This window comes from Martes martes, assembly GCF_963455335.1.
Source record: "Martes martes genome assembly, chromosome: 6".
Taxonomy (NCBI): Eukaryota; Metazoa; Chordata; class Mammalia; order Carnivora; family Mustelidae; genus Martes; species Martes martes.
The window spans coordinates 138,625,414-138,647,529 of NC_137893.1; the positions used below are offsets into that span (position 1 = coordinate 138,625,414).

Sequence of the window (22,116 nt, forward strand, 5' to 3'; positions counted from 1 at the left end):
AATAAATAAAAATCTTTTTAAAAAATGTAGGAGGTGGGCTCAATGTTACAGAAAGAAACTCATGCTAGTATCAAGTTTAAGGATGAATACAAACATTCTCTACATTCCTGTGCATGGGGAGCATCTTTTCTATTTTGGGGCCCCTTTGCTCCAGAAACGCAAGCAAGAACGCTTACTCAATTACATCTTTTTTCAGGACTTCTTCATGACATGACCGGAAAGCTTTACTTTTTAGAAATAAAGATCAATCAGGTCATTAGTTGGCTCTTTTTTTTTTACTCTCCCCCCCCCCCCCCCCCGCCAAGTCGTTCAAAAAACCTCAATGTTGTAATTTTCTTTTTTTTTTTTTTTTAAAGATTTTATTTATTTGACAGACAGAGATCACAAGTAGGCAGAGAGGCAGGCAGACAGAGGAGGAAGCAGGCTCCCTGCTGAACAGAGAGCCCGATGTGGGGCTCGATCCCAGGACCCTGGGATCATGACCCGAGCCGAAGGCAGAGGCTTTAACCCACTGAGCCACCCAGGCGCCCCCTCAATGTTGTAATTTTCAAAATAAGTACTGATCAGAGCAAAGTAAGTAGAATTATCATCTTGCTTTTACTTAACTCTGAAGGTATTTTTATGAAGTCAAACTTCCTGTCAGTTGGTGCCCTAAAAACGCAAGGCTACATTTTCATTATGATAACGTGTGTCCAAATAACTACAAGCAAATGCGAGTAATTCTGGAAGTTAGCTGTTAAACACATGCCTGTATTTAACTATCCAACAAGCTAAAACCAGTTTGCTCTCCCCAAGTCATAATGACAAAGCTGATGACCAAATACTGTGGTATTTTGTCTTGAATTCTATTTGTACTCATCATTTATCTGTATATTAAATAGCTGTTCTCCTCCCTCAATCCTATGCTACGGAATTCAAGTAACTTTGGACTTTCCCTGCTCTCTAGTTTGTCCCGGAAGTCTATGCAAGACACTCATCTGTCCATGGGACACCCGAGTGGCTCAGTCGGTTAAGCGTCTGTCTTAGGCTCAGGTCATGATCTCAGGGTCCTGGGATCGAGTCCTGCGTAGTGCTCCGGGCTTGGCGGGGAGTTTGCTTCTCCCTCTCCCTCTGGCTCTCCCCACATTTGTGCTTTTGCTCGCTCTCTCTCAAAAAAAAAAAAAAAAAAAAAAAGGAAAAAAAAAAGACACCCCATGGTCTGTCTGCTGTGGCTGTCACGTTAGTCGGTCAGTCCGGAACCCGTGAGATTGGGGCCCAGACCTTCTGCGCGCTGAGGGTGCCCCATCCTCCCTTCAGAGGCTTGTTCTTCCAGGACGTGTCACCAGACACGACCCGGGGAGGAGTCTGAGGCGAGCAGGCCACCCTCCCGCTCACCCACGCCCCTGCCTTGGTTTTCCGGCATCAAACACTTCATAACAGCAGCACCCGTGGCACCCACTGCTGTGAAGATTAAGATGACGAAGAGCGAACGCTGGGAACGGTGCCTAGTACGCAGCAAACCCTCAATGAATGCCGGCTGTTACTCCCTTTGTTCAGGCTGGATGCATATACACACGAATACGGGAAGTTAGATCTGTAGCTAGTGGCAGAGTTATTGAAGACAAACCACGGATGTTTTAAAATCTGAATTAGACAGTCTGTATTCTAAAACACACACACACACACACACACACACACACACACACACACACAATCTGTACCAATTAAATACAATAAAGTTGAAAGGGGATATAAATTACAGTTTGCTTTTTTTTAAACAGACAATAGTGAAATACTACAGTCAGCTCACTATACACAAAATCATGAACAGCAGCTTTTCATTAATGTCTCCAAAATCTTACTCGTTTACCGATGCTGAGGACGTAAAGGAGAAGGCACAGCAGGCCGTACGCGTTCTCTCCGTCCCACAGGCATGTACTGCTGTACGTCCGCACCAGCTCCACGGGCTTCTACACGCAGGTGCGCGACGGGCTCCTGCCAGATTCCCCACACACGTCATCCTCCGATGTCTCCGTCGGCAGGGGGACTCCGCCAGCGAAGGCGCGGGCGGCGGGGCGCTCCGTGCTCCACCGTCGGCTGCAACCGTGGTGAAGCGGGCGCCTGCGGCCCGCAGAGCTCATCCCAGCTCCTCAGCATTTTCCAGAACTGAAGTAACATAATTAACCGCAAAACCACACAACGAAACCTCCCAGTCCGAAGCAGGGAAAAACAAAACAAAACAAAACAAAACACCCCACAAAAAGACAAAGAGTCAACATCCCTTCCCTTCCCACACCCAACTCCAGGCGTGTTCTCGTGTTTTCCTACAGTAATACTGCTCTCCGCATCCCAGCTGCCCAGCCAGGCCGAACCGAGGGACGAGGACGGCTGGAGTCAGAGCCCCAGGCACGGTCAACAGTTACAATACCGGGTCAGGTGGGCAGGCGCTGGGCCGGCGGGAGACCACAGAGTGTAGCTGTGGGGTTTCTCAGTGTGCTTATGAAACGGGACCGAGGACAGCTAGCTACCAGGGGCCTGGTCGCCAAGGGGAACATGGCACCGAACTTGCAGTCGGACATATGTGTACACACGAAGTAAGAACGGACAGCAGACATGTTCAGTCTTACGCAAGTTCTTTGGTTGTAAAGAACGGCTTTCTGGAAGCTTTTCTGCAAAGAGGGATTTGCAACCTTGTTCTTAGGCAGTCCTATCTTTTCCATCTGCTCGTCCAGCGGAGGATTACCTAAGTTGCTGTGTATCCAAGTCCAGTACCTTATGATTTTCTACAAACCACTTTTATCTGCATTTGTATGTGCAGTCTTGTCTGTCTCCGAACAGACATACATAGATATACATTTCATATACATCATATATATTATTTATAAAAAAAAAAAGAGCATTGACTCCAGATTCTACAGTAAGAACTGATTAAAATTAGTTGTACAAGAATAGAGTTTGTTTGACTCTGTGGAGGTTTCTACACAGTGGGTGTGTGTAGTAGTTAAGTGCAAAACAAAAATACTGCCACTTAATTCAATCCGGGATTTTCGGTTCTCTGGCTTTCTGGAAAGGCAGAGGCTGCCGATTCACCCGAGTGACAAAGTGCCGCTGCCCCCAGCTCGGGAGGAGAAAGTAGATGGCCCACGGAGCACACGGCTTCTCCACGCTGGTCTGAGGTCCCCGGCTGGGCGGCAGCAGGTTTTAAAGATGACGCTGGTGCTTCCACAGGGCGGCCGGAGCACAAGGCCGTGGCCTGCGAGGACACGCGGGCTGCCTTTCACCGAGCGGTCGTGCTGCCCTAGAATGCAGAGAGGCTGGTGAGCTCAAGCTCCGGAACCCCCCACCCCCAACTCCACAGACAGACAGACACACACACACACACACAGGCCCTCCCACCCCTAACACCCACCCACACACAGGGACACACACACAGGGCCCCTTACCCCTAACACACACACACGGACACACACACACGGCCCCCCTTCCCCAACACAGACACAGGGCCTCCCTATCCCCCCCCCCCACACACAAGGTCCCCCCTCCCCCAACTCCAACACGCACACACGCACACACAGGGCCACTCTCAGTGGGACATCACCCACTGCACACAAGAGGCTCTCCGGGAAGGGACCCATGGGATCCGATTCATTATGGAATCCAGTTCTAGGATTTACACTCTACACACTCTACGAGTGAGAAACCTAGCCCGGAGGGGAGGCTTCTAGGAAAAGTAATGACAGGAAGACCCAAAGCTAAGGTAAAAAATTGTTATGGCAACTCACTAAAATCTGAGAGCATTATAACAAAAATACTAAAGCAATAAAAAAAAAGAAAAGAAAAAGAATTGCCATAATCCCACATGACCCTGATAGCTGCAAATATTTTTTGTTAAATTTCACTTTTAAAGCAGGATCTTCGGCAGGAAAACACTATTCTAGAGCCTCTGAAAACAAAACTCAGGTACTGTTCCTATTTGCTGGTTCTAAACAATCGAAGCAATGGAACGAGAGGAGGGACTGTTGCCTCTTCCTCTCCTGTGGTCCCTGCTTTTCCCAGTGCAGCCTTTGGACGCCCCATCACTGCGGCAGAGGGTGGGAACCCAAGCCCCTGCTCCACCCCGTGCTGAAGCAGAACGTCAGGTGAGAGGGCAGCGACCTGGGGCCTTGAATTCTGCTCGGTGAGTCGGCTGCACATTTAGACTGGAGGAGCACGACTCGGGGACGCCTGGGTGGCTCAGTCGGTTAAGCGACTGCCTTCGGCTCAGGTCATGACCCCAGGGTCCTGGGATCGAGTCCCAGGTCAGGCTCCCTGCTCAGCGGGGAGTCTGCTCCTCCCTCTCCACCTTCTTGTACTCTCTCTCAAATAAATCAATAAAATCTTAAAAAAAAAAGAGAGAGAGAGAGAGAGAGAGAAGCACTGTTCGAGGGGGAAGAAACAGCCCTTGGATGAGAATTCTCGAAACAGGGACGGACAGGCCGATGCAGGCCAGCGGGGCAGGCTCGCCTGAAGCCCAGGGTAGAGGAAGCTGAAGACTTTGAAACCGACGAAAATTCTGTTTCCAAGGACAGTCACGAGTCACTTTACTCCTAGCCTTATGCTGGGGAAAAACGTCTTTTTTTTTTTTTTTTTTTGAATTGTAAGGAATCCCTGTGTAGGTTTTTGCAGTGTAGGGAAGAGTGTACTGTGTAGGTGACATGCACAGAAATTTTAAGGGCTGGTATGCAAAGGGAGTAAAGCTTGTGGGGGAAAAGCCACCAAACTGGAATCACTTCCTGAACAAAGTAGAGACGGAACGGCAGCATGACGACCTTCCTAGATTATCTTTCTCGTTCTGTCCGAGCTCTGTTCTGCTCCATTCTGGAACTCTCATAGCCCTTGCACAGCTGCAGTGGGGGTGTGGGACCAAAATGTTGATCCCGAAGGGGAAGCTCTGGAGAGGGGCCCTCAGAAGCGGGCGGTCTCTCATCCACATCGTTTGCTCTTTTCACCAGTACTGTTGGCAAACTAGCATTTGGCTCCATTAGTTTAGGAATTAAACTAAAAAATTAAACGATGAAACTACAGAATGCAACATCATAATAAACCAACCCGCTAACTTCCAAAGCCCAAACTTCAACGGCGCTGGGCACCAAGTGACTGTTTTTTTCAATCCATTCTGCGATGTGTGCCTGCCCTCCCCCCCCCAACCCCTTTTTAATGTGTCTGAAACTGGGATGCGTCTGACAATTACTGGTGTGCTGCAGTTTAATTGGAAGTGTTTTTTGGTAATAATACATAAAACAATGGTTTGTCTAAAAATTACAGAAATTATAGATTTGATGAAATAGGATGGATGCTATCTGAATGCCTTGGGACAGCCTGTAATTAAACATCTCCGGGAATGCACAGGAGATTCAATGATCCTTATTCGGCATCGAGCCACAGGCCAGCCAGAAACGCCAGTGGTCTCTGTATTCTGTCGTTGTACTCGGAGCCGGCGGAAGCAGGCGCCCAGCCCCACAGAGCCAGCTGGGCAGCTGAGTGAGTGAGCTTGCTCCCTGGAGCCCCGAGGAGTCCACCTCTCCTACTGTGTCCCGGGGCGAGGCGCCTCTGGGGCTTGGTGCACCGCATGCTCACCGACATGGACGACAAAGGAAGGCCCCTGGAGTGTATTACCTGGTCACTCTCCGCCGACGAATGCAGCTGCGCAGGGTCCTGCGGCCCGTCTGAGATACTCTTCTGGTCCGTTTTATTTGGTAGGTTTCTTCTACTCGAAAGCTCTCCAGCAGAAGGATCTGTCAAACCCTCAAAATCTTTCCCATCAGATACACCCATAAACTCTGTGAAAGAATGGTCCTCAAGGATCTTTGTGGTGTGTTCTACGGTCACTTCCCCGGGGTAGAACTCTCTGGCTGGCTGGCCGTTTCTGCTGGAGCATGCATCTTGTTCTGAACAGGAGCCAGTCCTACAGAGGATTTTGGGGTTTTTTTCAGGGATGCTTTGGGGTGATGGGCTCCCTTTGGCTAAGGCACTGTTTTCCTTGAGTGGCACCAAAGTTATCTTCTCTTTCACCAAGCCTCTTTCTAATTCTGTCAAGTCTTTGCCGGAGGGCAGTCTGAAATCGTGCGTGAGCGACGGCCCGTAATGCTCACTGGAGTCCGCATCCTTCGTCTGTATGGCTAGCTGGTCTGAGCTGTCACTGGCAGGGACCGCCATGTCGGACAGTGTGGCATTGGAGGCACTGTGGGAGAAGTACCCAGAAGTAATGCTGCTGGCGGTGGGGCTGCGGGACACTTCTTTCTCCAAGACCCGTGAGTTCATCAAATCGACCTTAGAAGAAAACCACTCCCTGTTCTCCAAGCTGGCGTTGTAAACACTGAAGTCAGCAAACTCCACGGGTACGTAAGGCTGTGAACCTACCAGCTTCCTGTTAAGAGCTTCCAGGTCATTTTCCTCCTCCTCGGAGTCCTGCAACAATGAAGGCAAAGTCACTCATTAGCGCCTTTCAGGGACTTTACTGTCGAGACAGGTTTCAAATATATTCCCATTAAAGGCATTCCCATTCCCATGTTTAGCAGTTTTTTTTTTTTTTCTCTTTCTGAGTTTGGTTAAATTTTGTCACCTACTGTGCCTACAAGTACATTATGCTCAGAGATCTGTGAGCATAAACCCATTATCACCTAATACGGAGGAGACTTACTTCTTCTGTGCTCGCTCAGTGCGGACTGGAAATGCTTGCGTCACTGGCTTAGGTGCACGAGACTTTTAATTCATTTTAATTAATGATGGTATTCAGTTGTGATGTTTTCCCTTTTGGAATTAAACAAGGAGGGGGGCGGATGGAGGCAGAGAAAAGCCGTTGCTTCATTTGCTCTCACAATCCTCACTCTGGGAAGCCAAGGGCAGGTGAGTAAGGGGCTCTGTAGAAGATTTCTGATATTTTATAGGGGGAGAGGGCAGCAAAATCAAGACCTCAACAGCAAAAAGAGCAAAGAACGCAATCTCAACACTGGTTCCCAGTGTTATATGAAACACCGTAAGACTGTGAAATACTAACAGTCTTACTGTTAACACTTCCTAGGGGGTTGGTGAAGCAGGGATAGAGGCTTTAGCCAGAAGGGAAGGAAGGTACTGAGACGTCACGGAATATCTCCTGTGTCAAACAGCTTTAGAATTCTGTTTGTAAAGACTGGTAAACCCACACAGAAGGGGGTATTCTCAATGCCCCAGTCAGTCCCTGAATGGATGATTCCTCTGTATTTGGTGGAAAACAGCATGAAGCATAAGGATGTTTTATGTTCAAATAGAAATAAATGACAAATGGCACCTGGCTGGCTCAGTCAGTAGAGCATGTGGCCCTTGGTCTCGCGGCCATGAGTTCGAGCCCCACCTTGGATGTAGAGCTTACTTAAAAAGAAAAAAAAGTAGCACCTGGGTGGCTCAATCGGTTAAGTGTCTGCCTTCGGCTCGGGTCATGATCCCAAGGTCCTGGGATCGAGCCCCGCTCAGCAGGGAGTCTCTCAAATAAGTAAATAAAATATTAAAAAAAGAAAAAGATGATATTACTATCTAGCCATTTTAATTAACCTCATAAACATCTGGCGACATTGCAAATACTCCTCTTAAAACGTGACTTTCAGTAAGTTCTCATCAGGCATCCACTACATGCCAGCCACTGTCCTAAGAACTGGGAATACCGGGGCGGAACAAAAACAGCCACGGTCCCCGGGTGTTCCGACTTTGGGTCCTTGCTCTTAGAACAATCCTGGACCCTGTATCGCTGGACGGAAAGTTGATTCGGTATAGTAACAGGGAGACTGTGCAGACCGGCAACCGAAACATTAACCTTACTCACTGAAGTGTCATTTCAAGAGGCCGAGGAGAGAGGCTGGGGAAGGAGAAGAGTGTGCTTGAAGGCGATGGCAGACAGCGGTTCACAAACGAACACCGATTTCATCTACTGAATTTTAGAGTAATAATTTCTATTGTATAAGATGTTAACTACCTAATCAATACTTTAATACTCTTTAGTGCTCCTTAGTTTTTAAAATAACTTGAACATATGTTACGTAAAAGCATCAGTTGTCTTAATTCCATGGCTATTAATCAAAGGCGAATATCAAATATCAGCGATTAAAATTCCAGAAACCAGCAAAACAAAATTTTTGGCAACACTAATTTGCCATTTTATGTTTAGCTACCCTCTACATTAGGTAGCACTGTCAGAAAGGGGGAAGGGGAGAATGTTTGGAAAGGAGCAAAGACTGGACAGAACTGAATCAGTAATTTTGCCTGTATTTTCTAGATTCTCTACCTGACGTGTTTAGACTCAAAATTGAATTTCTAGTGTTTGCATCCTAACATTTCCTTTTTTTTCTTTTTAAGTAGGCTCCACGCCCAAATGTGGGGCTTGAACTCACCACCTGAGATCAAGAGTCAGAGTAGCATGATCTCCAGACCACCAGCCAGGTGTCCCCCTTCCCCTTATATTTCCTCCTGATTTATGCTGGTAAAGAAATATAATTCCCCAAGACTGGGAGTCTTTGATGTAATTAGTTACTGTAAATTAGTTGCTCTAAGAAAAACAAAATCTGAATGTGAGAATTCGTAATCTGGAGCTTTTTTTATGCCTGGAGTTATTTCTTCTGAAGACTGAGGAAAGGCCTGTTATCCTAAAATACAGCTTTGCTGAATGAAACGTTCAGTCATGAGTTTACTGTGTAGAAACAGGTGTGTGCACATTTGTCAAACTCATGAAGATAAAAAATTATTCCTAAAGGATTAGAATGAGCTTGGGAAAAACTGGGAAAAACAAAAGCCTCAAGAGATTAAGTTCGAATCGGGATCAGCACATAGTTGTGCACTTGGGATGGGAATGGGGGAAGGGGAATAACGCAAAGAGAGAGGATAGTGGAGTAGTGACAAGTAATTCCAGAAAAAAAGAAAACCGAGTAGAGATGAAACGTCTCCCGACATGTAAACAGACTGAAGGTTTATCAAGTTATTGCCTTGGGGGTTGGGGGGGGGGAAGAGTACTTAATTGGTTTAAACTGTACCTTAAGGGAATGTGATTAGATAGACCTTCTACTCCAGAAATATTCATCATCTGAAAGGAGACTAAGCTTAGCGCCTTCCTATTATGTCTTAAGGACACGAAGCATGAGAACCCTAACCCTAGAAGGGAAGCATGGAGTCCAGTTCTCAAGCCCCTGTATAGCTACAGTCTTCGCGATTTGGTTTTCACAATTCAGTTTATGCAACTGATATTTACCTAGAGATGAAACAGCTTGATTTTAAGAAGGGATCCAAACCCTCATGAAAGCAGTGACTCCCCGTAAGGAGTTTCACTTGATTAAAGTGATTTTCGCTTCACTGGAATGGGGTCTGTGTTGTCCTGCACGGAGACCTTCTCTTCCTGGAAGGACTGTATCAGCCTAAGCCCCAGCACTTCTGTCCATGGTGCTAGGAGGCCGGCAGCCCTCGTTAGAAACAGCAGCAGGGCAACCAAAACGGCACCATTTTGGGGAGCACCTAGGGTCACTGGGGTCAGCCCAATTCTGCGGAGATGGGGCCTTTGTTCTTATGCTCTCAGTAACTGGGAGACCTTGGGCATGCCACTCAAGTCCTTTGTTTCTTCTTCTGTAAAATGGAGAAACAAACCACATGCTGTCTATGCAAGACTCCAGGGAGAAGTGATTTCCTTTCTACCCTTCTCCCTGCTTCATGACGTAAACAAAAGACGGACTCCAAAGGTGTGTTGTTGCCTTTATCTTATTCAAACAAGACACAAAGCACACTTGTGTATCTTCCCAAACGGATGAGACAACAAACACTGCTTTAAGAATCAAGGGTAGCATTGAACACATCAAAAACTAATGATGTACTTTATGTTGGCTAAGTGAACATAAGAAAAAATATCAGAATCAAGAGTAGCTATAGAATACCACATTTTATGTGAAATTGTAAAAAATGATTTCAACCTCCTTTGATCAGACTAAACCACTGATTCACACTCTGATTTTTTAAGAATGGAAAAGGAAGGAGAGTGAATGGAGAACAAAGAAAAAAAAAGAAAGAAAGAAATAAAGCAGCTTATGTCCATTTGCAAAAGGAGAAATAAAAAGAAAACTTCCCAAAAAGAACCAGAACCTCAGAGCAAGCAAGTAATATCGTTAAAATCTACCAAAACATCCTGGAAACGCTGCTATCTGAAATAAATCAGGTCAACAGTTTTGGAGATGAAGAGTATTGAGACTGATTTCTTTCTCTTATTTAAAAAAATTTTTTGTAGGTTTTTTAATTTAAGCAATTTCTACACCCAACTTGGGGCTGGAACTCCGCGACCCAGAAATCAAGAGTCACATATCCTTCCGACTGAGCCAGCTGAGCACCCCTCTATCTCATTTTTTAAAAAGATTTTGTTGCTATTGTTGTTTTGAGCCAGATTTCTAAGGAGGATCGAGACAGATTGCTCAAGACTCCAGCAAGAAAGACGATATCATCAAAACCTGCTCAGCGGACTTCAAGGTGTGCTGAAGCACACAGAGCCTCCCCGCTACCTGAGAGCTGATGAATTACGGGAGGCTGGTTCCCTCCTACCCTCTGCTAGCTGAAAGCCCCAAGGTGAGTTTTATTTAAAAACATTACAAGGAAAGTCAACCATGAGGCAAACTCTGTCAACAGGGAAGCCATCTGCCGGGCAGACCCAGAAGGGTCACCCAGCAGTCTCTCGATGGGATGTTCTACAGAAATGTATAGTAACAGAGGAGTAAATTCAGTACTCATGCAACACAGCAGCAAGTTCCACGTCAACCAACAGGCAGATCCCATCAGCCAGAGAGCCAGAGTGTTTGAAGGGGTAACAAGCTGCCCATGTGGCCTTTTTAGCCCATGGTGCTGCCTTATTAATTAAGCCAGGGGAAGTCAAGTAAGTGACTTAGCAATTCATCAGGATTCAGAGATACGGGGCGGCTGCTGACGTCACCCTCTTCTCCAGCAGGAACTACGATGGGGACTTGGAACAGAGGGGCCAGGAGAACACGGAGGCAATGGTGGGGAGCGGGACATAGGCGAGGGAGAAATGGTGCCTTTTCTTTGGTCCTCAGTGGGCAGGAGGAACGAGAAGGTCATTTCTGAGAACGCGCCAGCACTCCAAGCATGCAGACGGCTGGCCGACTGCACAGCCGGGTTTGGTTCCTGTTAGGGTCACAGTGTGCAGCAGGGCTGATTTTAGAACCATTAGGACCTCACACCAGCGAGTCTTGGGACTGGGTCTGCCACGCTGCATCTGGGAGAGGAAAGCTCCCGTGCACTGCCTGCAGATCAGACCACACACAGACCTAGCTAGGAAGCCATGGGAAAAGCGAAAGCTGAGACACAAACTAAGACAACTGTTTCCAGGCCCGAGAATACAGGTTTGGTTTGTTTCTCCTTTTTAACAGAGGTATCTTTGATAATCCAAAGTGCCTGGTATAGTGTCTTAAAAACTATGTTCTAATCTGTAATTTGAAAACCAAGTGCCGGGGGAATGACTTTTACAGGTAGAGTTTCTACCTACCTGTGGCTGAGGTACAGATAAGTCATCCCAGAAGCAAGACCGACACCAGCGGAGCTGGGCCCTATTTTACCAGCAAACGAGGATGGGCTCCCTGAGATGCCAAACAGACGGCGGGGGCTACAAGCTACAGAATGAGCTGGGCAAGGGCATCAGGCAACGCGGAAAGAGCTTTCAAACACACCCACGGCTCAGTGCACGAGTACTCACTCCGAGTAAGTGCAACTCCTCTAGGTAGATTAACTTCAGAATCTGCTCAGTACGCACGGGCACATCAGAAAGATTCAGAATCAGTGACAGTGATCGCATGGTTACGCTTTTTAAAGACTAGAGCCCGTGAGAGTGACTTTTCCCCCTTTCTAAGCAAGTTGCTACTGAGCAAAAAGATAAATAAAACAGAATGAACACTTAGGGAAAAAAAAAATCACAGATCATGGCCACATTCATGCAAAATTTCATTACCGGTGATCACATTTACAGAAAAGGAAAAAAAAAAAAAAAAGCAAAGACCCAGTACATTCTCTTAACGTCTCCTATAGGATTTGGATGATTGTCTGTGAAAGGGCCTTACACCCACCACCAGGCAAGACGACAGACATGGTTCCAGAACTTACAATCTTCCTGTCCCGTTTGCTACTGTGCTCTACGGGCATGCTGCTGCCATTGCTTCCTGAGGGCACAGTGCAGCCCGGGTTATGTGCCTGACGGGAAGGCATGCTCTGCAAAGGTTAAGACACACAGATGCATCACATACAGAAGACGCCGACAGCCGGAACACACAGCACGGACGTGCCGGTTAGAAAAGCAACGCAAACACTGCTAATCCCGTGTGCAGGGTGCAATCTGGCAGGCTGCAGTCAAACCCCCAAGGGACTCTGACGAGACTACACACACGCCACGGCCAATCGCACCCTTGGTTTTATTAACGTAAAAATAAGCAAACAAATACATTTTTCAAAACATATATTTTTGTCAAATTTTCAAAACACCCAGGGAACATCCTTCTCTCTCCCTCACTTGGAAGATTTAAAAAAAACAAAAAAAAAACCCAAAAAAAAACCCAAAACCCAAAACCCCAAACTCCGAAAAGCCAGAAACACACAGAAAAGAACACCAAGGGCACCACGCAAGAAATCCTGCCATGACCCCATGGGACCCACATGCGTCCACGGGCACGGTTCCTGCCCCGTCCCCCCCCCCGAGCCCGCAAACGTGATCCTGCTCGCCCCCCCGCCCCCCCACAGAGACCAGCAGCACTTACCTCCTGGCTGAGGAGTGGCCTGGCTTCAAGAGCTGTTCTTTTCTTACGCTCCTCTTTCACGGGCATTAAAGGTTTGAAAAACTTTGGTGGCTGGGGAGAGAATGCTTTAAAAGGACTGACTGTTAAGGCGTGGGGGTTCTCTGATGGACAACCTGGGGAAGACAAACAGGCACGGGTTGACGGGCACACCAGGAGCACGGTCATCCCCGAGCCACGGGAGTAACCAGTTCGACAGAGAAATCAACAAGGCTAATATTTGGCTTTTTAAAGACCGAAACCGGTGTGGGCAAGAGTGGAGAGGTGGTGACCGAGTCACAGAGAGTCAGCCAAGGGCTGGGCAGCACGGAAGAAAGCAGAAACTGAATTTTCTACTTCTTTTCAAGATCCACCCCCGCCCCCAGAAGCACTGCCTACGAGACCGATTTCAGCTCGCGCTGGTTTTCCGTTGCTCTGAAATCCTGGAGTCTGTGACCCTTCCGTGCATTTGGGCACTCTGTCATTGCAATATCTTATTTTCTACGTATCTCATTCCACAGTTCCATTTCAGGATCTAGAATGGCACCTTTTTGAATCTTTCACTGTGGATAGCAAGTAGAGGCTCAATAAATATTCAAGGAATGGACACCGTATATGCTTTCTTGCGAGCCCCGTTTTTCCTCAAGCCACCTGCTCCGTTTGACTAAGGAAGAGAAATTCCGCTTTCCTGCTCTGACTCATGTCTTACTTTTGGGGGGCCTCTTTCCCTCCTAATGTATTTTCTTCCCAATTCACTGGTACAGTGTCACTTAGTAGGCAAAATATACAGTGCATTGTAACAGCTAATTCATGTTTTCGAAGAACGCTATTCCTTTCAGGGCACCGGGAGATGATACAGTTAGGTAATAATGCTGAAACTGAAGGAACTCATTTCTGGTACCATTTCTGAAACTGCTTTAGGAATCAAAAAATCCTTGTAAAAACATCTTCTGAGTACAAAAGCATTGCACAGGGTATTCTTTCGGTAAAAAAAAAAATGAAGTTTAACCGTCACGTAAGACTTGTGTCTCAAAAGGGATTTCAAATTCAGGAAATGATGTGGGGAAAAATATGATTTGAAAATTCTGAAGCGCTACACAAAAAGCCCATTATTATTATTGGATGATACGGCGACTCCAAAGCAAAAAGAAATGAAATAAGTGAATGTGACATGTTCTCTTAGAATCATCCAGCATGTTAGAATTTCAGGTTCCTATCTTATTAAATGTCGCCTACAAAAGAACTTCCCCCCATGCTTTCCCTAAGAAATTATAAAGGAAAACAGAAAAACAATCTCACCACTATTTTCTTTACTCCTTCGAGGCGAGTCCCTGGGCAAAGTGCCGTAACAGGCTATATCTTGGTAACTGGAACTATAGTCAGACATGTCTAATTGGTTCTCCAGCCAACCCTACAAGGGAAAGATATGGGTTAGCGGTCGTTAAGTCCCTTCAAAATGAGAAGTGAAGCCCAGATTTGAGTTTTTTTCCTATTTTCAAATGGCAGTACATGTTCTTCTTTCTTTATTTTCATTATACAGTATTTCAAACATCTAGAAAAGTACAAATGGCTGAGTAATAAGACAACTACGGTCAGACCCAGGGTACAGCTAGAGTGTTAATGTTCATATCCTATCATATTTGTCCAAAATTTAATAAAATCATTACAAATGGAGTGACTCCCCTTCTGAATCCCTAAGGTCCCAACCACTTTCCCCCCTTCCCCGGCAAAGGGAGCCACCTTGATAAAACTTGGTATGTATCTGGGGTGACTGGGTAATTTAGAGACCACAGTGAAACGCTTTTTGGAGTGAGTGGGTTCCATTAATAATTTCGCCTGGGTAGCAGGCATACACTAAGATCGCCCCAAGCAAACCAGACCTGAGATTCAAAAGGATCAAACTGGCATAAGGTATTGGTACACTAAGGAAAGAAAACTCCCTTTGTGCATCATATAAGCTTATTTAATCTTAAGCAACTTCTCAGGAGTTGGCTGCCTAAAAGACTAGATTTTAACTTCTTGATGACATAACCCGCATTTGTACTCTTTGAATCACCCAGTCCCTCGCCAAACAACATGATATATGCTCCAAGCAGTATTTGTTGAGAAAGGTCCTGTGGCAAAATATCCATAATTTTAAATACCTAATTTTCCTAATTGAATTAATTCTGATTTTGTGATGGTAGAATACTTTTCTGTTTGTTTTTTAAACTCACATATAATGTGTTATTGGTTTCAGAGGAAAAGGTTTGCGAGGTTCACCAGTCTTTATAATACCCAGTGCTCATTACAACACATACCCTCCCCAATGCCATCACCCAGTTACTCCATCCCAGCCAATCCAGGAACCCTCAGTTGATATAATACTTTCTTAAGTCATTGAGTTAGACCCACAGACACACAGATATTCAATTTGGTGTAGTACTATGCCAGCACGGAAAATGTGCTAGGTTCAATGTTAACACTGAGAGCCAAGCAATTCCCCATCACGTATCTAAACCTGGAAATGGACACGTGGAGACAATGATCTGCATAAGATTAAGACATGAAGTCCTGAGATTTGAAAAACACCAAGAGCTAACTTTTCAGACTTCGACTCTTCTAGTCATGCCCACACCACAGGTGCACACCTTATCGTCTTCATCAAAGCCAGAAAGGTCTGGTCGACTGGAGGAGACCTGTAAGAGAGCCATGGTTTTATCAATGTGGTTTATGTATTTAACACAAATTACACAGAAACACAGAAACGTAATGTCACATTTACAGTTGAAGCCTGTATGATAGTCTCAACCCCTGCTTCTTTCTGCAATCCTCAGGAGTAACAACTGCGCTGAATTTGGGGTTGATTATTCCCATACAGGCTTTGTAGAGTCCTCATATTCATAAAAATGGATTTATATGTAAAAATAGATGCACATATTATGTAGAGATGTGTACAACAGGTATGCACATGTAATATATACTTTGCATATTTTTATCATTAAAATAAGTGGTATCTCACCATACGTGGTCTTTTTTGTCTCAGAATTTATTTGTTCTATTTTAGATAGATATCTAAGCTGCTTCTAATTTTTCTCTGTTACAAACTCTGATGAAATAAGTTATTGTTACTGTCCCTAAGCACCACTCTAGCTGTATCCTACAATGATTGACAGGCATACCATTTCAACGTTACTTAGTTCTAAACACATGTTTCTTTTTTACTCTAACTTATTTATTTATTAATTTAGGTAATCTCTCCATCCAACGTGGGCTCAAAGTCACCAGCCCGAGCCTGAGGACCGCATGCCCTACCGACTGAGCCAGCCAGCCAGGCGCCTCCTCCAGCGTTTCTACAAGGAGCTCGGGGGGAACATGGAGGCCTGGACTCTCTGGGTTGTAGATAAAGCTTATGCACCTTCAACTCTGCTCTTCCACAGCAATTCTGGGGGTAGCTTATGAAATCCTATAAGAAATTATGTTGGGAATTTATACAGATCAGTTTAGGGAGATGTGCCAACTTTTTTGATACTGTGTGTTCCCATCAAGGAACACAGTCTCTCTCTCCATGAGTTTAGGCTTTATTTATGGCAATAGCTGTATTCAGGTTTTCTATTTCTTCTTTGATTTGGTTTTTGCAAGAAAATTCCATTTTGGGGGTGCCTGGGTGGCTCAGTGGGTTAAGCCTCTGCCTTTGGCTCAGGTCATGTTCTCAGGGTCCTGGGATGGAGCCCCGCATCGGACTCTCTGCTCAGCGGGGAGCCCGCTTCCCACCACCCCACTCCTGCCTACTTGTGATCTCTCTCTGTCAAATAAATAAATAAAATCTTAAAAAAAAAAATTCCATTTTGTTGACGCTTTTACACTTACTGCTATAGCATTATTCATAGCTTGCTCTTATGCTGTCTAAATCTTTGTCCTCTCTGTAGTGATACATTCTTTTTTATTGCCAATAATATTAGAATTAATATTCCAATATTTTCCTTCCTTCCCCAATTCCTCTTAACTAGAAGTCAGTCCATTTGACCAGTTTTTTCAAAAAGCCCACTGTTCAGCTTTGTTGATTCTATTGTTGGTTTTCTTTTTTTTTAATTATTATTTTTTTATTGTTGGTTTTCTATTCGTACACCTCTGTTCTAATCTTCATGCGTCTTCTTTGAATTTATTATAATTCTGCTCTAGTATTTATTATCTTTAAAAATCTTCTCTTCTGATTTTTTGACTTAAACATCTTTTATCTATAAATACTTCTCTATGATTCTCTAAAAAATACAGAATCCCCCCTCCCTTTAGAAAAAACCGTAACCACAGGGGTCCATGGCGGGCTCAGTCAGAAGAACATGCAACTCTTGAGTCATGAGTTCAAGCCCCACGTTGGATATAGAGATTACTTAAAAAAATAAAACCTTGAAACAAAAACAAAACCAGAATATCACTATCACGGTGTAAAAAGTCAAATGAGTCCTAAACAGTATCCGACAGCCCCCGTGTTGGGATGTCTCGGACACACTGTCAGTTAATTCTGAGTCAGGCTGACAGCAATTCACACGTTTTCCGTTTTCTAGGTCATTTGTTCCTCTAGAGCTTCCCCTTGCTAACAGAGTTCCTTTTGTGTCACTCAGTGTTCTCTTCTGTCCCCCGTAAACGTGAGCAGTCAGATTCAAAGTCTTGATCAGATGGAGGTCCCCAGGGGGCTGGGAGTGAGGACAGAAGCCTCCATTAGGTGGTCCGTCTTTCACTGTTAGCCCAGATGTTTCCCTCGGGGTTTTCTACTCTTCGCTAGGAGAGTCATACAGCCCTAAGAGTAGCTCTTGTTCCTTCCTTTTCTCTGTCAGTATTCGTCTGTAGAAACAGAGTCACAGGGAACAGAGCCTAGTTTTCCTCTCGTACCACTTCAATTGCATCCCACAAGCACTCATGTGTGTACCAGTTTTCATTTTTCAGTTCACACCACATGAGCCTCTAATTACCGGTTTCTAAATAATCGCACTGTGGTCAGAAGGAACCTGTATGTACGACGACGGGGATGTGCTGGGAGCGGCTTGGTGGCCTGCTGGAAGGCAGTGCTTATCAACCGTCACCGTGTGTGTAATCACTGCCCAGCAATTCTGGAGAGCAGCAAGGTAAGGATACTGCACCCTTCCCGGGAAGGATCCTTTACGCTGCTGCTTCTGGAGAGGAGACGGCTTTGAAATTGTCCGTGCACTAGTCTGTCCTTTCTTCCCACGACTGTGTCCCCTCCTCGAGAAGCAGTTTCTGTCAACTGGACTTTCTAGATGAACTGGTTGAGAATGACAATCAAACGGCCAACGGAGAGACCACGGACGTGGAGAGCGTGGACGTGGGGGTGCCCACGCCCTATCACACTGCTGGGGGACACAGGAAACTCCACCAGGGCAGCGAGGACAGAGCAGCACGCAGCCAGAACCTGTCGCTGACCCTTCCACCCTTAAACCAGCTACATTCAATTTATGTCCCAAGGACGTGCCCTCCTGAAGAGAAGTCTGGAAGACACCACTAAAGGCTCAGGCGTGGGATGGTCACTGCGGTCCTGGGTGTGTTTCCCGGGGAGAGAGGAGAGGCTTGCGTGGATGCCCACGCCAGGAACCGTGAGCCCAGGTCCCCTCCCATGCGCACCCCAAGCCCTGAGACACGTCCCGGAAGCAAGAGCCTCAGTAGGGTGCTCACATTATGAACGTTCGGGGTGCTGAGGCTCCTCCGCAGGTGCCGAGCCTTGGTGGACAGCGCTTCCTTGACCGTGACCGCCTGCAAAGGTCAAAATAACATTTGTTTCTCTCCCTCTGATGGCAGACAGTATTATGTTTATTGTGGACGGTTTACAAAATACAGAAAGACCCATCATTTCAAGCCCATGCTCCCTCCCGTAGCTACAGAAGCTGGACTCTTACGGTACCCACTAATTTCTCCTTCCTTGTATCTACCAAAAACGCTTTCCATACCTAAAACCAGGAAAACTGCTGAACTAAAGACATTTATGTGGTAGATTTCTCACAGAGGTAGACAGAGAAAACGGAGAATACCCCTAACGAGAGATCTCATTTGCAAAACGACCACCAACTTTTATGATCTGTGTTTTACTCGCGCAGCAATTCCGGCGGGGCTTCCGCTAAAGGCAGGTCTTTCTGACCGAGGCTCATCTCAGCCCTCTCGCTGCTCTCAATGCACTTTCTAGGAACTTCATCTGCTGCTTCTACGCCTGACAATTCCCGTCTCAGACTTGCACTGCCTAGTGAGTTAGCTTCAGCTGACTGTCCTGCTATTGTTGCAGAAGTTAACCTGGACCCCCCAAAATTAGGGGAACAGTAAGAGCATGTGGCTAAGCACGTCTGGATTCAAGCCTTCCTGGTTTGCCACTGACTTTGTACCAACTTCTTAGCGGTGCAGCCTTAGGCAGGCTAGCTAACTTCTGCCCGCCTCGATTTTCTCACTTACAAAAGGGGATTTTAACAGTGTCTCTCTCCCTCGAAGGGCCAGTTTGAAGATTAAACGAAAGAATGCATCTAAATTACTTGGGCGCAGGGCTTAAGCAGAAGGTGCTGAACAGAAAGCAGATGTTATTTTCATTTTGCTATTTTGACACAGTAACAACTTTGAGGAGATTGCTATTCTCCTTCTCAGACAGATGCAGAGGGAAGGGGTTTGGTAAATAAATTCATCTTTGTCCACTCAGTGGGGAGGCTGGTGCTCTCGCCCTCTGGTCCAGATGCTGCTGTAACTTGCCTGCCGGAGCCGTTCAAGGCTCAGAATGTTCTCCACCTGCAGCACGCCCCGCGTGTACTTCTCTATGTAGGTCTCCCCATCTGAAGTGCCTTCATTTTCACTCCTTGCTGCCATGAGAGCCAGTGTTTCCCGGTCCTCGATCTCCTCTGTTGCCTGAAGGGACAAGAAAACAATGACAATACCTTTTTTTTTTTTCATTACGATACTTTCACGTGAATAATATTTTTATCCAAATTGTACTGAGAAAATGATTTAGAAGTTCTAAGAATTAGCAGATTCTCCAATACATCTATTTCAGTATTTTAAAAAAATAATATATATATATTTACCTTTGGTATATTGGATACTATTTCATAGGTTACACCACAGGAATAAAATATATTCTTCAATGATATTCTCCTCTTCAGACTCTGCGTGAAGCTCTAGTAAGAAAGAAAAGCTGAATTAAGCGATGTGAAATACATTTAAATCATTCGGCATTTTACAAATTATAGAAGCACAATCAAGTACTATGTTTTTGATACACATACAATATTCAGAAAAACAGAACTGAAAAATCCTTGTCTCTGATCCTGGAGGACAGCAGTGTCCATCTGTCATATGGGGATTAGATGACAGAATCTGTAGTCCATTCAGGGATTTGGGGTCCATTTTTTATAAAGATTTATTTATTTTTATTATTTTTCAAAAGAATTTAATTATTTATGAGCGTGCAAGCGAGCGCAAGCAGGGGGGAGGGGCAGAGTGAGAGGCAGAAGCAGGCTCCCCGATGAGCAGGGACTCGATTCCAGGACCCTGGGATCACGACCCGAGCGAAAGGCAGACGTTTAACCCACTGAGCCACCCAGGTGCCCCTATTTATTTATTTTAGGGAGAGGGAGAGAGGGCAAGAGAGCGTGCGGGCACATAAGCCGGAGGGGCAGGAGGAGAGACAATTTCAAGCAGAGCTGGACGTCAGCTGACTGCGCCACCCAGGCACCCCGTGATCTGACAGGGTTTAATCAATCTATCCTCACACGGGAGAAAGCTGGAGAGGGTCCATTTTGTTGGCAGCACCTGCGGGATGGGATCTGGGGAAGCAGCAACGATTTATTTGGGGCTGCCCCTTGTCCTGTTTTGTCACGAACCTGCTTGGACTTGGCACTTAGCCTTTTCCCAACAGTGGCATGTCAGAGCTCCACTGCCTCTTAGGATTATGGGTGTCAAACGGCCCAGGAGGGACATCTCTGGTGGGTGACATCTCCCTGTGCTGGCCTCATGCCCCCTCATCAGGGATCAACAGGAATTGGACTGTCACTTGGCTAGTGTGGTGACAGCTTGCACGCCCACTGTCTCAGCACCACAAACACGACTTCGTGATAGGGGGAAGGAAGAAACTTCGAGCTCAGGTAGGCAACAGCAGAATCAGGCCCCGTTACTACCTGTTTGTTGTAAATATTGGCCGCAATCCGTTTTCGTAATACTAACTCCATAGCAGCCGGGTGGCTGAGCTGGACCGTGGTCTTCACTATTAGGTAAATCCTTTCGTTCTGTGGCGTAACCCTATTCAGGTGGACGGAATCGTGCACTGAGGAGTCCCAGGAGGCCGTGGCTGAAACCTAAGGACAGGAGAAGGGTGGGGAGCACAGAAAAGACCCAGCTCAGGGGCTGCGGTTTGACATCACAAACGAGAACAAGAAGAGACACGCAACCCCACTGAATCGTATGTGTTTCTCCTCCCTTTGTCTGAGCGAAAACACACACCCAACTTTTTCAAGACCCCAGTCCTCTCCCCCAAAGCAGACCAGAGCAGTCTGACGGGAAGACAGGCCCAGAGGCAGGTGCGCTCCTCTGACGTCCAGGAACAGAATGGTGGGGGTCAATTACCTCCTCATCACTGTGCTTTATGATGGGCAGGTAGAAAAACTGGCTGCCGTGCTCCTTGGGCAGGATGGAGTTCACGCCGGACGCGTGGGGGCCCACGAGCTGCTCGTTGGCACTGAGGTCATCAGCTGGCCAAGTCCGGGGCACAGAAACAGAAGTGGAAGGAAAGTCATTTTTTAACCAAGCACTGAATTTTTTAAAATAATGCTTTCCACAGATGATGTTTACACGTAATGCACTTTCATTTTTTTCTTTCCTTCCTTATCCCACAGTTGGAACAGAGATGCTAGTCCTCACTGTAGGTTTTATCCTTTCCAGAAAGCACCGTGAGAGCCAAGAAGGCACCCCATAAGTCTCCAATAAAATGGACCAATATACTCCATATGCAGTCCTAGGAGCAGAGATTTTCATGACAAAAACACGGCTGAGACTCGGCGGTTAGACTCTTGAGGTCAATTCCTCGTGTAACCTGGTGTCATGCTTATGTCCCACCTACACAACCTACACATGATCAGAGATCTGCACATCTCAATGATCAATCTGGAATCCAAGTTCCAAGCACTTGGGAGAAATACGGAGTTCATCTTCTTCCAAAGCCCTACGCCACTGGGATTCACCCGTCACAAATTTCTCTGCGTGCTCATCAGCCGTCGCATGCATCCCTCCAATAATCGGGAGCCCAACACCTCACGAGGCACACGTGCTACTTCCAGGCTCTTCTTTCCAGGAAGAGCCAAAGTCACCC

The 22,116-nt window shown here is 46.2% G+C and overlaps 1 protein-coding gene across 2 annotated transcripts in view; it reads right to left on the reverse strand.

Annotated features, from left to right (window-relative positions):
- Positions 1 to 1,569: 1,569 nt before the first annotated feature.
- Positions 1,570 to 22,116, reverse strand: part of KIF13A (kinesin family member 13A) — a 199,194-nt gene continuing 178,647 nt past the window's right edge. For both annotated transcript variants that reach the window (XM_080806364.1, XM_080806363.1), the window contains 11 exons: positions 21,375 to 21,499; positions 20,930 to 21,106; positions 19,838 to 19,930; positions 19,509 to 19,661; positions 18,456 to 18,533; positions 15,419 to 15,466; positions 14,088 to 14,199; positions 12,774 to 12,925; positions 12,127 to 12,231; positions 5,635 to 6,426; positions 1,570 to 3,277 (listed from right to left, as the gene is read on the reverse strand). In XM_080806364.1, coding sequence (XP_080662490.1) covers positions 3,257 to 3,277; positions 5,635 to 6,426; positions 12,127 to 12,231; positions 12,774 to 12,925; positions 14,088 to 14,199; positions 15,419 to 15,466; positions 18,456 to 18,533; positions 19,509 to 19,661; positions 19,838 to 19,930; positions 20,930 to 21,106; positions 21,375 to 21,499 — 1,856 coding nt within the window. In that variant the 3' untranslated portion in view covers positions 1,570 to 3,256. The remainder of the gene's footprint in view (positions 3,278 to 5,634; positions 6,427 to 12,126; positions 12,232 to 12,773; positions 12,926 to 14,087; positions 14,200 to 15,418; positions 15,467 to 18,455; positions 18,534 to 19,508; positions 19,662 to 19,837; positions 19,931 to 20,929; positions 21,107 to 21,374; positions 21,500 to 22,116) is intronic.